This window comes from Tympanuchus pallidicinctus, unplaced genomic scaffold, assembly GCF_026119805.1.
Source record: "Tympanuchus pallidicinctus isolate F22 unplaced genomic scaffold, pur_lepc_1.0 scaffold31, whole genome shotgun sequence".
In the NCBI taxonomy this organism is placed as follows: domain Eukaryota; kingdom Metazoa; phylum Chordata; class Aves; order Galliformes; family Phasianidae; genus Tympanuchus; species Tympanuchus pallidicinctus.
This window is the reverse complement of record NW_026294749.1, coordinates 2,934,222-2,949,816: the sequence shown is the minus strand read 5'-3', so window position 1 is coordinate 2,949,816 and position 15,595 is coordinate 2,934,222. Positions and strand designations below refer to the sequence as shown.

The 15,595-nt window shown below is 52.4% G+C and overlaps 1 protein-coding gene across 1 annotated transcript; it reads left to right on the top strand.

Moving 5' to 3' along the window:
* Positions 1-3,294: 3,294 nt before the first annotated feature.
* Positions 3,295-8,176, top strand: FOXF2 (forkhead box F2). The gene is made up of 2 exons (XM_052697910.1): positions 3,295-4,468; positions 7,313-8,176. Exons 1-2 carry the CDS (start codon positions 3,295-3,297, stop codon positions 7,465-7,467), a joined length of 1,329 nt encoding a protein of 442 aa, XP_052553870.1. The 3' UTR covers positions 7,468-8,176.
* The last annotated feature ends 7,419 nt before the right edge of the window (positions 8,177-15,595 follow it).

Sequence of the window (15,595 nt, the reverse complement as noted above, 5' to 3'; positions counted from 1 at the left end):
CTCCTCCGGGTGCGGAGGGGTCGTGCAGCAACCTCCAGAGCTGGCGCAGAGCTCTGTACCTGCGCGCACCCCGTAACTTTCCACTCGTTTCACCCCGAGCCCGTCCCGTTTTATTTACAGTCACAGAGGATGCTCGAAGACAAAAGAGCTTTTTTTTTTTTTAACTCGCTCTCTTTTTTCCTTTTTTTTTCCTACGTCAAAGTTGTTTTATATTTTTGGAAGGGCCACGTTTCCTTTTAAAGAGGTGACCTATATCCTGACCTCTGCGGGGGGCTTATTTTGATGCTCCGGAAAGCGCAGAACCAGGAGGGGACAACATCTTGTAACACTGGCATCTGGTGTAGGAAAAGCGAAGTCCCTCTAGCACAAACACTCGGTGGAAGCACTTGGGGGATGCATGGGGACGCAAAACCCCAAACAAGCGCTATTATTGTCCGAGCAGAGCTATCGGCTCGGCTGCCCACAACTTTCCTCTGTCACCCCCGAGGGCAGCTGCCCGGAGGCCGTCGGATGTTCCTCGGCCACGGTTCCTCTCCACGAAGGGATGAGGTGATGGGGGCTGTGGAGACAGAACAAGGCCCTTGGGGAGAATGTCTTCGTGCTGCCGGGGCGTTGGGTGCCACTTCTTATATCACCCGCTGAAAAACACTGCCCCTGGGGAGATGGGTGCTGCCCTTGCGGCTGGCTGCGAGCCCTAACGCTGTTAACTCTCCTTCCTCAGGCGCTGAGCAAAGCTACCCCGGGTCGGGGAGCTGCGCAGCGGGGAAGAGAGAGAACGGTTCCAATCCCACTAATTCACAACCTCTGCCTTCACGACCGGGGCTGAACTTCCCCCATCCCCAAGCCAAGCGCTGCTGAAACATACCCCAAGGTACCCCCATGGGCAGGCAGCTCAACCTGTGTGGCCACCCCCCGGGTGGCAGCCTTCGGGGATTCAGCTATGGAAAGCGTTACTTCCAAGGAGTCAGGAGGTCCAGGAGCAGCACAGGGACGCGGTACGGTTGCTGCCAGCCCCTTTCCCATCCAGGCCTCTGTGCCCCCCACCCCCCGGTGAGCACTGGGGTGCGGGCGCTGTGCGGGAAGGGCCCTCGGGCAGCCGAGGTGCGGGATGGACCTGCAGCACCCCGACACGGACAGCGAGAGGGAAATCCGCCTGTGCTTAAGGTTAAGCACTTGTACAGGGCTGGGAGGAGGGAAGGGGGTGGAGGATTTGTTGGAGTTTCGGGCTTGGATTTAATTGAAAAAACTCCTCTGAGACTGATGTGAAAAAAGGGAAAGGGGAGGAGAAACAAAATATACATATATTTTTAAATGAAAAATAAAAGAGTGGGCTCCCAGATAGCTGTAAACGTTTATCTTTCTTACTTCTCTCTCATTTTCTCAACGGGTTTGGTCTCTGTTGTTTCATTCAACCTCGAAGCAGAGAGGACCGTGGTATGAACGCAAAACTGAAACCGCAATAATGAAGAGATTTCCTAGAATAAAATCGATGATTACAGAACAACATCTGAGTAACCAAATCTGCCAAAAAGTTCAATTTCCGTACGCTCCGGCAAAACAAAGCCGTCCTTCTCCAAAACCGGGATCAGCCCAGAGATGGATACACCAAGCAAAACAAACACCTCCAGCACCAAACAGCGAACGCTCTTCTCTTCAACCACGGGGCTCCAAAAACACCTCTGAAACCCCGCGTCCCCCTCAGCTTTGCACCGAAGACAAAACGAAGGCGCGTCCCTTCGCGGTGCCATCTGCCCCAGAAGTCGTCACCCCGCTCCGACCCGACGAGGCTGCCCAAACGAGGGTACTTGGAGCTCTTTTAGGCGACGTCTCCACCCGGGGGTGGCACTCACGCGGACAACCGCGACCGAAGGACCGGAGAGGGGAGGGTTGGGAAGCACCAAAGCACGGGTTGTCTCAAAGCACCGCCGATCGCTCCTTGCAGGGGGTTCGGAGGCTGCGAGTCGGCCTTCCTCAACCCTCCAGGAAAAAAATAAAAGGTATCTGTTCTGTTTGTTTGTTCGTTCGTTCGTTTTTAATTTGCGATGGGAAAAGTTTAAACCGATGCCTCGGGAAAGGTGCACACGATTTACCGACCGATCCATCTTTTTTATTATTATTTTCTATGAACAATGTGTACTAAACTTTGCCAGACCCGCCGTGTTCCCTTATCCGATTCTCAGGTACCACCGAGCCATTTTCGGACACATTCCCATGTACGGAGCAGCGGTGATCTGGAGGAAGCTGTCGACGCCTGTTCAGTTAATTTAGGTTTTCTTTGTCTAATTACTGAGGAGCTTAGGGAAAAGGAGCCGGGCTCAGGGCAGTAAACTGACACTTGGGCTCTGTGTGTGGTATCCAGGCAGAGTTTGATGGAAAAAGCCTGCTTCCACTCAGCTGCAGGTCACTGTCTGAGACCGGCCCCCCCGCCCCTACCCACCAGCGAGCTCTCAGCACGGAGCTGCGCTCAGACGGACGGACACACGGACACCCGCACACACAGCAAAGCGTCCTTCCCACCCCCGCAGCATCTCCGCCCGCTTTGCCCCTCCCGTCCCAGGTTTATTGCTCCTCCGTTAGCCGAGAGCAGCCCAATGCCCCCCCCCACCCCCCCCCTCGGCACCTATCCTCTCTGCCCCCACGGCTACCCTCCGGCAAACGTCGTTTCCCATCACGGGTGACTCCCTTGTTGCACCTCCCGGGAGAGGATCCCCGGAGCAGTGCTCCGACCCCCTGTTTTTTTCCCCCTTTTAATCTTAGCCGCGGGGGGGCTTTCCCTTCGCACCGCGTTCCCGGAGGCTCTGCAGCCCGGGGGCGGCGGTCACGGGTCGGAGCAGCGGCAGATGCAGCCTCAGCTTGTGCCCCGGTGGGGAGATGACATAGGGCAGCTCTGGGGAGCGTGGTGGTCTCTCGCTCCCTCTCGCCTCCCCCCCATCCGTCCCCGCTGTTCTCTCGGCACCAGCGGGTTCTGCGGGGAAAGTAGGAAAAAAAAAAGAACGAGAGATTGAAGAAAGAGATAGGCGGCCGCGCTGCCTTTGACTGCAGAGGGTCTTGCGGCAGAGTAAGCCTCTATATGAAAGACCGAGAGTGCGGAAGAGGCTGGGGGCGGGGGGAGAGGGGGGTCCGCGCTTCCTCTCCGCGCCGGACCCGGCAGCCGCCTGTCCCCAGGTGGGGGGCAGCGGAAGAAGCGGAGCGACGCTGAGCGTAGGGCGGGGGCCGGGCCGGGACCGGGCGGGGGCCGCCCCATCGCAGCGCCTGGCTCCGGCGGAAAGCGGAGGGGACGGCGGGGAGGGAGAGATGCGCCGGGCTCTGCCGCCGCCGCCCCGCCGCGCCGAGGAGGTGCCCGCAGGACAGCGGCCCCCCCGCTCTCCCCCCTCCCCGGTACCCACCCCGCGCCGCCCCCCCCCTTCCCTCCCCGCCTCACCCCAGCCGGCCCCAGTCCCCTCCCTCCGCCAGATGACCACCGAGAGCGGCCGGCAGCGGCTGGAGCCCCCCGTCCCTCTCCGCTCCCGCAGCCCGGCGCCCGGAGCTCTCCAGATGAGCCGGCCGCCCTCCTCCGCCCTGGAGACCTCCACCTCCTCTTCCTCCACCTCCACCTCCACCTCCTCCTCCTCTTCGGCGGCGGCGGCGACCTCCAAGAGCAAGAAGGCCAGCTCGGGGCTGCGGCGGCCCGAGAAGCCCCCCTACTCCTACATCGCTCTCATCGTCATGGCCATCCAGAGCTCGCCCTCCAAGCGGCTGACCCTCAGCGAGATCTACCAGTTCCTGCAGGCCCGCTTCCCCTTCTTCCGCGGCTCCTACCAGGGCTGGAAGAACTCAGTGCGCCACAACCTCTCGCTCAACGAGTGCTTCATCAAGCTACCCAAGGGGCTGGGCCGCCCGGGTAAAGGCCACTACTGGACCATCGACCCGGCATCCGAGTTCATGTTCGAGGAGGGCTCCTTCCGACGGCGGCCCCGGGGCTTCAGGAGGAAATGCCAGGCGCTGAAGCCCATGTACCGCATGATGAACGGGCTGGGTTTCGGCGCCTCCATCCTGCCGCAGGGCTTCGATTTCCAGGCGCCCGCCGCCTCGCTCGCCTGCCACTCCAACGGCTACAACCTCGACGTGATGCCCAACGCCGTGGCCGGCGGCTACGAGGGGCTGGGCGGAGGCCACCACGTCCCGCACATGTCGCCCAACCCCGGCTCGACCTACATGGCCAGCTGCCCGGTGACTGCCAACGGGGACTACGGCCCCGACAGCAGCAGCAGCCCCGTGCCCTCCTCGCCGGCCATGGCGAGCGCCATCGAGTGTCATTCGCCCTATGCCAGCCCTTCGGCCCACTGGACAGCCTCGGGGGCCTCGCCCTACATCAAGCAGCAGGGCCTGCCCGCAGCCAACGCCGCCCCCTCGGCCATCCACCCCAGCGTGCCCTCCTACTCCCTGGAGCAGGGCTACCTGCACCAGAGCCCCCGCGACGACCTCTCAGGTAGGGAGGGGACGGGGGCGATCCTCACCGCAGCTTCGGGGCTCCTCCGGCTTCGGTAGGACGGGGAGAAAATAGAGGGGAGAAAATAGGTCGGGGCTGCGCTGTTTGGGGCCGGGAGGGAGGGAACTTGGGGGGGGGGGGGGGGTCAGGCGGTGTGGCTGAGAGCGTCGCTCCATCTTGTCCTGCTGGGGCTGCTCCGTGGAAGCAGAGCTCTGTCGTCCCGGCTCCATCACGGCTCCATCTCGGGCCCTTTGCCATCCCGGCCCGCACTCCCCCCCCCCCTCCCCCCTCCCCCGAGTACACCGCTCTCCGCACAGTAATAGAAAAACGAGTTAAATATTCTCCGCAAAGCGCTGGGGGGGTGGGGGGGGAAGGGGAACACAAACTAAACCCCACAAATCTGTTAATATGGATAAATGCAACGAGATGAAAGCAGATCCAATGGATTTCTGCGACCAGAGGGAAAAAGGGGTTCTGAGTTCCACCCTCCCTACTCCCCCCCTATCCCCCCTACCCCCCCGGGTCGCTTTTTGAAGACAATGTCTCCTCAGAAAAAATCCAAGCGAAAAAATGGGTAAAAGATGTTGGGCTCTTACGGGGAAATTTTCCAAATAGCCCTTTTAAACGCGGGTCCCGGAGGTTAAGCAAACAAAGACAGTCTGGGCTGGACCACACCGAAGAGGATTTTAGCCTGACTTAACCCCTAGGAGAGCGGGGTCTTGTTCAATTTTATGGGAATTTCAACAAGTAACAAATACAGGCGACCCCCGGCCCCTCTCCCTTCTCGCCCCCGCTGCCAATCACCTCTCGGCCCCTCCGAGCACCCGGCCCCGCTGCGGGAGCCGCTGCGTTTTTGGCTCCGATAATAAGAAATGCAAAACAAGCAACTAAAATGAACCAAATACCCCATCGCTCCGGCCAGGTTCGCGAGGAGAGGCGGCCGCGGGGAGGGTCGTTACTGGGCTATGTCACTCCGAAGGGCCGCTCCGTGCCCGCGGTGCTGTGCCGTTGAGACGGGAGAACGATCTGGGGCGTTCTATCTGTCCCCGCACGTGGGAAAGGCAGGCGGGACACCGGGGCATCCCCGTCCCTCCGCCGTTTCACCTCTCCTCTTTGGTGCCGCCGCTGTTGTTGTTTGGATTGGTTTTATTTGTTTGTTTGGTTTTGTTTGCCTCGTTTGTTTCAATTCTCTGGGGCCACGCGTGGAGTGGGGCTGCGTCTCAGCGGCCCGAGGGCAGCTCCTGGAAAAGCAAAACAGTGGGGAAAAGGAAGGTTACTGCGTGCCCCGCTGCCTCCCAGCATTTCCCGAGGCCGGAGCCGTTGCAGCCCGACCCGCTGCTGCTCAGGGACGGACGTACACGCGCAGAGCGACGGATGCCTTTTTAGTGCCGCTTTGCAGAGCGGCGTTCCTCCGATTGTGGAGCTGAGATTTGGGCCCTCGGCTTTGAGAGAAACCGCCCCCGTTCCTTAATTAGATTTAAAAATAAAAATCTTTTTCAAAATTTTTTTCTCCCCCTCCCCACACACCCCCTCCACGTGGATGCACTCATTCGTGCTGGATCTACGTAGTTTTATCAAAGTGAAGAGAGGTGGGGAAAAGCAAGCCGAGCTCTTTCACCGCTAGCGACGGCCAGCGATCATCCTTCTCCTGTCTCCGTTGCGAGTGATCGTCGCCTTTCCCTTCCTTATAATTAAACACAAAGCAAATTCGGTGACGATCGCTGCCGAGCTCGCGATGGCCCCCGGCTTTATGACAGCGATCGGGCGGGCTTAAAGCCTTACAGTTGCCTCAGATCCGAGAATAAGAGGGGAAAAAATTGGAACCAGGAGGCTCGGTTCTGCTGAAGGATTCTGAGACGGGGCCGGGGGGGCGGCACGGATTTTTTTCGCACGCCATTAAATCCCGCTAAATGATTGAATCAGGATTGTAATAAAGTGGCTCGGTTTATGGCGAGCATACCAGCAGGGTTATTAGAAAGCCGAGGAAATCCAGCGAAATAATCACTTTTATAAAGTGAGCTCTGCGGGGTGAAGAAGGGGACAGTGCTGGAGGAGCTCCGTGCCGGGGTCTGCAGCCGAAACAGCAACAGGCTGCAATGCTGAGAAACTATAGATATCCCTGAATATTCCACCTCCCCCCCCCCTTTTTTTTTTTTTCCTTTTTAAATTATTTTTGTCCCCTCCCTTCTCTCTCTTTTTATTTATTTTCATTTATTTTATTTTACTTCGTGCACGTATGTGACCCTTCGGTCAAGTTTTGACATGACTCCTCCAGCCGAGTTTGACACCCACACTCCAAAGCAATCTCCCTCTGGCTCCATCCCGCAAAACGGTTCCCCACTCACAGCAGCGTTCCTCCCGTACTGCGGGGCCCGGCCCGGCACGGGGATGTCCCGCGGGGCCCTAAGGGATGCCTCGGGCTGTGGGAAACGAGAGCAAAGCCAGAGAGGTCGCTCGTTTCTCGGTGCCGCTGGTGTGCTTGGCTCGGCGGTGGTGACAGAGCAGCGGGACATTCCCTGTCAGTAAAACACGCTCGGACACAGGCGTGCACGCACACGGAAATAAACGCTCCTTTAGCATATCAACGGATCGAGGTCGCAGTTCAACTTGCGGCCCTTCAGGTCAAAAGAAAAATGCCCCAGTAGTTGGGAGTCGCATCCTTGCGTTGAGCCCGGAGACCCAAGCCGGTCGCACCCCGCGCTCCGGGCAGGACTCGGCCCCACGCGTGTTCGTCCCGACCCACGGGCAGCGGAGCGCCGGCTGGGGTCCCCGGTGTCGCCCCGCGGGATTCCCCCTGGTGAAGTCCTCTTCCTGAGCCCCTCTCGTTGTTTCCTTCTCTTGCAGTGGGACTGCCCCGCTACCAGCATCACCCCTCCCCGGTGTGCGACAGGAAAGATTTTGTCCTCAACTTCAACGGCATTTCCTCTTTCCACCCCTCGGCCAGCGGCTCCTACTACCACCACCATCACCACCAGGACATCAAGCCCTGCGTCATGTGAATTCCCCTCAGAGACACTCGGGGGACAGAGCCGGCCCCACGCGGATCGATGTAATGTGCACTCTGATAGCATTGGTAGTACGCGAGTCACTTAGCGAAGCACCCACGGGAGCGGTGTTCTCGAGCCCCTGGTCGTCGAAGGGCGCTCGCAGCTCTCCCAGAACGAATCCCGCGTGGGGCGTTGGACCTCCGTGCCGGCACCGATGGCGAAAGCCGCCGCGATCCCCTCCGGACCGAGTGCCGTGGTCCCATAGAGCTCCGTGTCCCGGAATGGGAGCGACGCATCCCCGAGCCCAGCACCTGCCGGGACGGCACTCCGCTGCGGGAGCTTTCCTCTTTGCCTTCTTCCTCCCGACCCCACCGAGGACGCTCGTGACGGACTCCAGCACCGATCAATCGATATTATTAAAGCAGTATTGTTTAGCCCTTTCCTGTAGAGACTTTCAGAAAAATCCTTCCACCCCCTCACCTCCCCCCCTTCATCCCCCCTCCAGCATTGCCGCAAGACAACGTTTTGTTTTGTTTTATTTTTACAAAAGTTGTTTTCTACCACAGTATTTTTTAAAGAAATATTTTAAATAAATCCCGTGTATACTCACACACTATTGCTTTAAAAGGAGAATATATTTGCACTTATGTATACTTTTTACAGTTTGCCAAAATATTTTGATGTACAAATTTTTTTTTTTTTTTCCAATAAAATGTATATAAACGACTGTGGGCACTCATTTCCCCTCGGCCCCTTGCAAGAAACCCCCTCCCCCTAAAATTATTCTCCTTGCACAGAGCTGCAACCTCGAATCATAGAATGATAGAATCGCTCAGGTTGGAAAAGACCTTGAAGATCAAGTCCAACCACAACGTGACCAAGATACCCTAACTCTAACAGCCCTCTGCTAAATCATGGTCCTGAGCACCACATCCCGCAGGAGGAGAAAGAGGGGTGACTGGGAGACAGTGGCAGCAGGCATAAAAGCAGAGGGGTCCACCTGGAGTGCCACATCCTACATGGTGTGCCCTGTCCTCTGCTCTCGGCTGTTCTCTCGTCCCCGTCGGAACTTCTCTGAGTCCCTTAGGGGCGCTGAGAGTACGTCGGGTGTGGGGGAGGTGGGATGGCGAGAGGGGTCCTTAGTAAAAAAAGTGGCTGAGAGGTTGGGAGAATTGAGTATGGAATTGAGGAATTGGGAAGAAGAAGAAAAAATAAAGGCAGGGAAAAAAAAAAAAAGAGAGAGAAAGAGAGAGAGAGAGAAAACAAACTTCCAAAAGTCCTCCCGAAGCACCCTAAGGCCAAACAATTCCTGTCCCCGACCACTGCAGGGCAGTTGGATTAGATGACCTTTAAAGGTCCATTCCGACTCAAACGATGCTATGATCACACGGTTCCTTCCCGCCGTGCCCAGCCAGGGGCCGGGCTCCCGGGGAGCCGCTCGCCCTCTCCGTCCCCGCGGCCGTGCGGTGCCCCCGGTACGGTTCCTCACGGTACGGTTCCTCCCGGAGCTCAGCCCTCCGCCTCCCCCGGCTCCACAGGGACAGAGGCAGCCCCGAGCCCGGCGGCACCCCGGTACGGAGCCCCGTGGGTTCCGAGGAGCGAGAGTTTGAGCAAGATGGTCCGTGTACGAAGCTATACTCGTTCAGCGTAGACACCCGCACATGTAACATTTTCTATGTGTGATGATACGCATGTAATGATACGTGTGTAATGATATACGCGAGCACACATCTATAATTCCTCATCTTTTAAAATACATATTTACACTCAACCATGCTCTTTTCTTCCTCGAGCTTCTCGGGGCCTGTGATAAATTATAAAGTCAGCTTCGGAGTTTGCTCCGACCACAGTGCTGTGTTTACATTCTTTCCGAGGCAAGCCTGCATGGTCGTAATTTATATCCTAAACACTCGAACGTAACTTGTTTATACAGGAATGACAGGACCTCAACGGGGAAAAAACTGCCTCTGCGAGCGGCGGCCGAGCGCGGGGTGTCACTGCCCTCCAGCGGCACCGCGATGGCATGAGCTCCCGCACACCCACCAGGCTGGGACACCATCGTCGTTCTTATTATTATCACTTAATATTATTTCATTATTATTATTATTATTATTATTATTATCTGCTTCCGAACGCAGCTACATCCCAGGGAATGCGGCTGATGCTCGCACTGCCTTGCTCTTCCTTCTGAGGAAGGAGAAGGGTCTGCTCGGGCATCCTCCTGCTCTCTGTACCAGGATTGAGTGCTCTGCACTCACCAGGCTGAGTGAGGTTCCCTTTCCGCAGCTCCTGAACAAAGGGCATCTCAAAACAGCCCCTTCAGCCATCACTGTCTCTTTCTCTGGGTGACATCCATGAAATGAACCCAACTATTTTGGAATTTAAAGGGAGACCAACAAATGACAGGGAAAAAAAAAAAAAAAAAGAAAAGCCAGATTTTTAAGTTAATTTGAACTGATTTTGTTTTGATATTTGATTTTATTACAGCGCTTGCTAGCCTAGAAATCCGGGTTTTGTTTAGTCTAAAGAGCTCCCATGGTTGCAGAGCCATGGGGGCCAAGGCCAAGAGCTGTGCCACAGACAGGACGAGATATTTGTATTTGAGCCATACCCTTATGAATCCTTTTTTTGAACTCTACTGTGTTTGTTAACAATCACCGAGCATCAGAAGTACTTCATACCTTGAAAAAAAGAAGCTTCAGTTGGAAATCCAGAGCCCTGAAGCTTTTCATCCTGGTATCATGGATGCAGTACTCATCCCTGAGATTCCTGGAGGTACTAAAATCTCTGATGAGATCACAAGTCCAGCAACCCAGTTGTGTAGATTTAGTGTGAGCGCTGCGAGGGAGCCCAAGAGGGCATATCTTTATCTGTCTGCTCATCACAGTGTGAGATCAATAGATGCAATACTACAGTGAGCAACAGCTGGTGTAATGCATGCAAAGTCCACCTCTCCACATCTTTCTTAGTCATCCTTCTTTCCTGACACCACAGCCAATCCTCATCCTCTTCATCATTTATGTCATTCTTTGTCTGCTGACATGTCCAGGACTGCTTCGTCCTGTGTGTGTGCATTGCAAAACACCTCAATGCAACCTTTTCTTTCTTCAGCCCCAGGAGCACCCACTCCTGACAGCACTGTCACCACAGACACACAGCCTGCAGTTCAAAAACGCATTGTTTTCTTTTCCAATGAGCTCTGTGGGTTTAATGCTTGAGCAACGCATCTCTTCAAACTTTGCCCGGCTCCCAACCTCAGACCATCCCTGCTTGCAGAAAGCTAAATCACAACTAGTTACTCATCGTGACCGAGGGAGTTTGGTGAGGCACTGCAGCAAATGGATGGAGCAAAGACTAACCCAAACATTTCCATTATTAGAGCACACCAGCCTGGGCTCCGTGGGACGGGAGTGAAACCACGCCAGAGCGCCTCAAACAGATTGCGTGTGATCTCCTATCATCTTATAGATGTATTTTCTCCATTCTCTGGTTTCATCGCGGTCTTGCTGCCCCAGCAGAGGGATTTTGCTAGTGAGGGTGTTTATGTTACGCAGAGCAAACCACTCAGCCACTCCAAAGCTAGGAGCGTTTGCACAATCAATTTAACATTGACAAAATTAGCCAAACGCAGAGATATCGTATGGGGGATGTTGAGTTTCTCGCTGACATTTGACCAAAGTGTTTTTTAAAGCAGTCAGTTTATTAATCCCATTAAATCCCTTTGCCTATTATTCTATTAAGACCATCACGAGATTAATATCGCACTGCGCTTTGTCCCAGCTGGCAGAGTGCTGCGAGCCAATGCAATATTTGCAGTTCAGAGTGAGAGCTTTAGCTGACTTCGGAGGCAGAGAAAAAACCTTTTTATTTTTAACTCAAGATGTGTGATTTTACAGAACTAGAAAGGTTTGCTGCTAACATGTGCACGAGGCACATTTAAATGAGGCTGTCTGACAAAACGCTGGGTACGTCAGTTGGTCCATGAGAAAGCCAAGCCCTGCTTTCAATTATAATTTTAATATACCTGAACATGTGAGCAGCCCCATTAAATTCAATGGGACTGAGCAGCTGCTTAAGGTTAGAAGTGCTCTGCTGAACAACAATGATGGGGCTGGAATCAAACACCCTGGTCCCTCCTGCACGCCGAGGCTGAGCTCTGTACAAGAACTATACCTGGTTCATATATAGAATGAAAATTAATTCAAAACACACTCCGGCTCTGAATAGAGATGTATTTTACAAAACCTGCTGGCATTAATTTTCCTGAAATACTGCCTTAGCTAATAAGAACACCCGGGCTTTATTTACATATTGAGCCATTTGATAGATACAAATGAAGAAAGAGGTAAATAGAAGCCAACATATTTTTGAATAAAAGCCCAGAGGTTCTCTCAGGGTTCAATGATCTTTGTGTCTAGATTATAAAGAATTCAGAGCAGCTCTGGCTGACTTGCCAACTACTGAATAGAGCTCCAAAACATCTGTAATATTAAACAACCCCAAGCCTCCTTTTTATGCTTGTTTTCATCCAGCGGTGATTTATAGAAAGCCATTGGCTTCTCCATTGGTCATTTCCAAAGAGAAGCATGCCGGGAGGCGGAGGAGGTTCTGAAAGTTGTTGGGACACCACTACCAAGCTGCAGCTGGAATTAGAGGTATTTTGACAGTGGATTTAGATTTATTTAGGAGATTAGGGAGAAATGTTAACTGCATTACATGGGTTATTTTAACCGTTGCAAAATGAATGTGCAGCGCTGTGCAAGGAACCAGTGGGCTCTGCGGTAATTCGGTGCTTTCAGGATAAGTGGAAAAGACTGCTTTGGAGGAATGGACAAAGGACAGATTCCTTGTGCAGCTCTCGGCTGCTAACACTGCCTTGCAGCAGAGCTGTGGCGCATTAACTCTTAATGTTCAAATGTAGGTATAATTAGTTTAAATTAGAAGTTTTATAACTGATTTAGCTGAGCTACCAAAATCCTTCATGTACACAGTCTTATCTCATTTTCAGCAGTCTTCTTTGGATTGGTTTATACCCATCCCGATTAACATACGCTTTTTACTTTATGAGAACTCTCTCTTTTATTTTTGCAGTCAGTTCAAAGTAGCTTAACGTTACTCTCTGAGCCTGAGTCTTGGGCACAGTACTTCTCTGAAATGATGAAAGGTGTGATTTAGTTTAAGCCGCATAGCTGGTGTTTACGGGCACTCCATCACCGTAATCCCTTGTTTATACACGTACAGCTGCAAACTATGCCAATACAACCAAATTTAAAGTGGAATCAACTCCCCAAGGCTTAGTGAAATTGAACAGTGTGCTATCTGTGACTGGGCAATCCTTGCACGAAAGGGGCTGCAGATTGTCCCTGTGAGGAAGATGAATGTTAGAAACTGGATCTAAAGCATGATCCTATTGGGAACTCCTGGATAATTTTATGTGTGAAATCAGAGCTTTGAAGTCAGCCTCCAAACCGCCGTGTTTGGTTTTTTATTATTATTATTATTATTATTATTTTTCTTCTTAAACTGGAGGTTTCCTCCTCAGAGATTCGTTGGCCATTGATGGCTTGCAGAGCCTTTACTTGGTGGTTCAGAGTCAGCTCATGGGTCACAGAACAGTGCTTCTCATCTTTTGTGGTAGAGTGGATAAGAACCAGTGGGAGGATGCTCTGAAGAAGGGGGTCAGCGGTATGATTCACCTTTTTAAATAAGGGATAAAATGGCTTCTGCCATTAGAATGGCTGAAGAATAGGAATGTTTCCAGCCTTTGCCATGTCTTCTCTGGGACATGGTGCCGGTAAGGCTGGATGGATGGAAGCCTGGCCATTAGCAGATTTTTTCTTTGGGGAAAAGAGGGAGCAGCAGAAAAGCACTGGACAAAGTGCTCTTTTATCTCAGGAGACTTAACAACAGAGCTGTAGCAGAATGGGTGCGCAATGTGAGTGATGTTAAGCCAGAGTAACAACTGATAAATATACATATACACGTAACTTGTGCAGATGTCCCAAGAAGCTCCACTGCATATCTATGAAAGGCTGTGCTACGTCCCTGAAAATAGCCATAATGTTCCACATTTCACATCAGAAAACAAATCCTGCTTCACACCTGAAAAATCCCCCCTTCTTCAGCACACCCCTTTTCCCTTCAGAGGCGGAACATAGTTGTGTGGCAATGACTTTCACATATTTGTGTTGATCTGGGAACTGGGGCACCTGAACACATCACTGCATAGTTTTTTGTACAATCAATGAATATTAAGATGTTACAATTACAAAATAAACAACAGAGTTTGGCAAATCAGATAATGTTAACAAAAAGAGAATAGACAGAAAACTTACCCCATGCTGGGCTCACTCACAAAACTCCAACAGAGCAGATCTCCAGAAGAGATCCTTCCCCACTGATAGCCAGCTCTTAAATAGGTCTAGGAGGGCTGAAGCCAGCCTCCACTCCTTCCGGCAGCACAGGAAAATTGCCTTCACCTGTGCTCCTGTGGCTGACTCAGTGCTCCGTCTCAGGTGATCAATCAGAGGTTCAGGCCATGACTCATCAGTTCCCATACACTTTAGCTTAAAGAGAGGTAGTGAGGGGAAGTGGGCCAGAAAAAGGCAATAGCTTGAGATAAGTGACCTCTGGTAAACAAACAGAGGCTTGCCCAGGACAGCTGAGGAGCAGGGGGTCAGGGAATCTGGCTCTACTTCCCACTGAAAGTGTCCAAAGTAGACTGCTGAAGTAGAACTAGGTCCCGTAACTCAGCCAAGTTATTCGGCAGGCCCAAAGGCTTTGTCAGAAGAGCAGTAGGGACTGTTTGGGAAAGTCCTTCTGAGAAACAGGTATGTCTGAAGCTGCCCAACCTTACTTGAGCTCTTGGCTGTAGGCATTATGGACATACGCACAGAGCTGGTAGTTTTCCAGTCATCTTTGCTTTCTAAAAGCATTATCTCTTCTATAGAAATCAAGCAACAGCCTGGATTTCAGAAGGCTTTGTCCCTGCATATCTCTAGTCACAGGCTCCCCAATAGGTGACAATTACCCAGCCCCATTGTCAAGCCTTGCTGGTAAAGCTCAATCTTCCACCCAGCAGAAGTAAGGCCACAGCCCTCTACTCATGCCTGGCAAGAGCTCGAAGAGGACAAAGGTGCAGATAAGATGGGGCACTGATGTCATTGTGGTTGAGGTAACAGTGGTGAATGTCTAGGAAGGCAATAACAGCAGTAATAGCCTCATCTAGACAATGGAACGCCAGTACACCTTAGCCTCACTCTGATATTTTCAACCTTTTTTTGCTGACTCCCTCCCATCTTTCCATGCCTGCTGATTGCCCCCCAAAAGATTTCTCTCTGACAAGTGAATTTTCTTCCAACTCTAGGATATAAGCTTCTGTGTTGCTTCAAACAATGGCCTTTGTTGCCAAAACCGTGAGGGCAAGGAGAGGCCATGAACAATACATATATCACCGTTTCTGTTCCAATAAAATAAAAGTAGATACACAGACCTCTGCAAGCTCTTGACATTCCCTCTACATATTCTCTCTAATTTTCCCCCTTACTGTTACAAGTTTCTCGCACCCCAGCCCTACTACAGGGTTTAAAGACATTCCTTAGTAAAAGCCATTTACGTGTGCTCATTTCTCAAATCTGAAGAGAAGTAGGAATCCTGAAACTTCCTCTTTTACTGTAGCGTGTTGATTCTTTCCTCTGCAGTTACCAGTGCACAAAGGAAACACAGGTGGCTTTTCAACTCAGTTGCTGGAGTAAAAGGACAAAAACAAACAACAAAAAAAGGCAGACCTTACTAACTTGGCAGTTCAGGCCAACAGGAGGAAGAGCAAAAAAAGTGCAGATGAGCTTACTCAGCCTAGCAGAAATGAGCCAGAATTGTATTTGTAGATTACCTTCTTGCTTTGTTTCTTGGATTCATCTTTTGGCAACAGAGGGAAATGTAATCAAAAGGCCATGTTCTCATTGCGTAGACAACCATTGGCAGTAAGTGGCTGACTTTTATCTGTCCCAAGAGAGCCCTGTCTTCTTCTCCAGCTACCTCTGTCCCTTATCTGGGTTGCCTCCCTAGCATATCTCTACAAGCCACGTAGAATGTCATTAGACCTCCAAGCAGCTTCCACCTGCCTATGGTCAGTTCTGGA

Coding starts and splice junctions, on each gene's coding strand:
- FOXF2 (XM_052697910.1), top strand. CDS start 3,295: ATGCGCCGGGCTCTGCCGCCGCCGCCCCGCCGCGCCGAGGAGGTGCCC. Junction 4,469..7,312: donor CCCCCGCGACGACCTCTCAG/GTAGGGAGGGGA, acceptor CTTCTCTTGCAG/TGGGACTGCCCCGCTACCAG.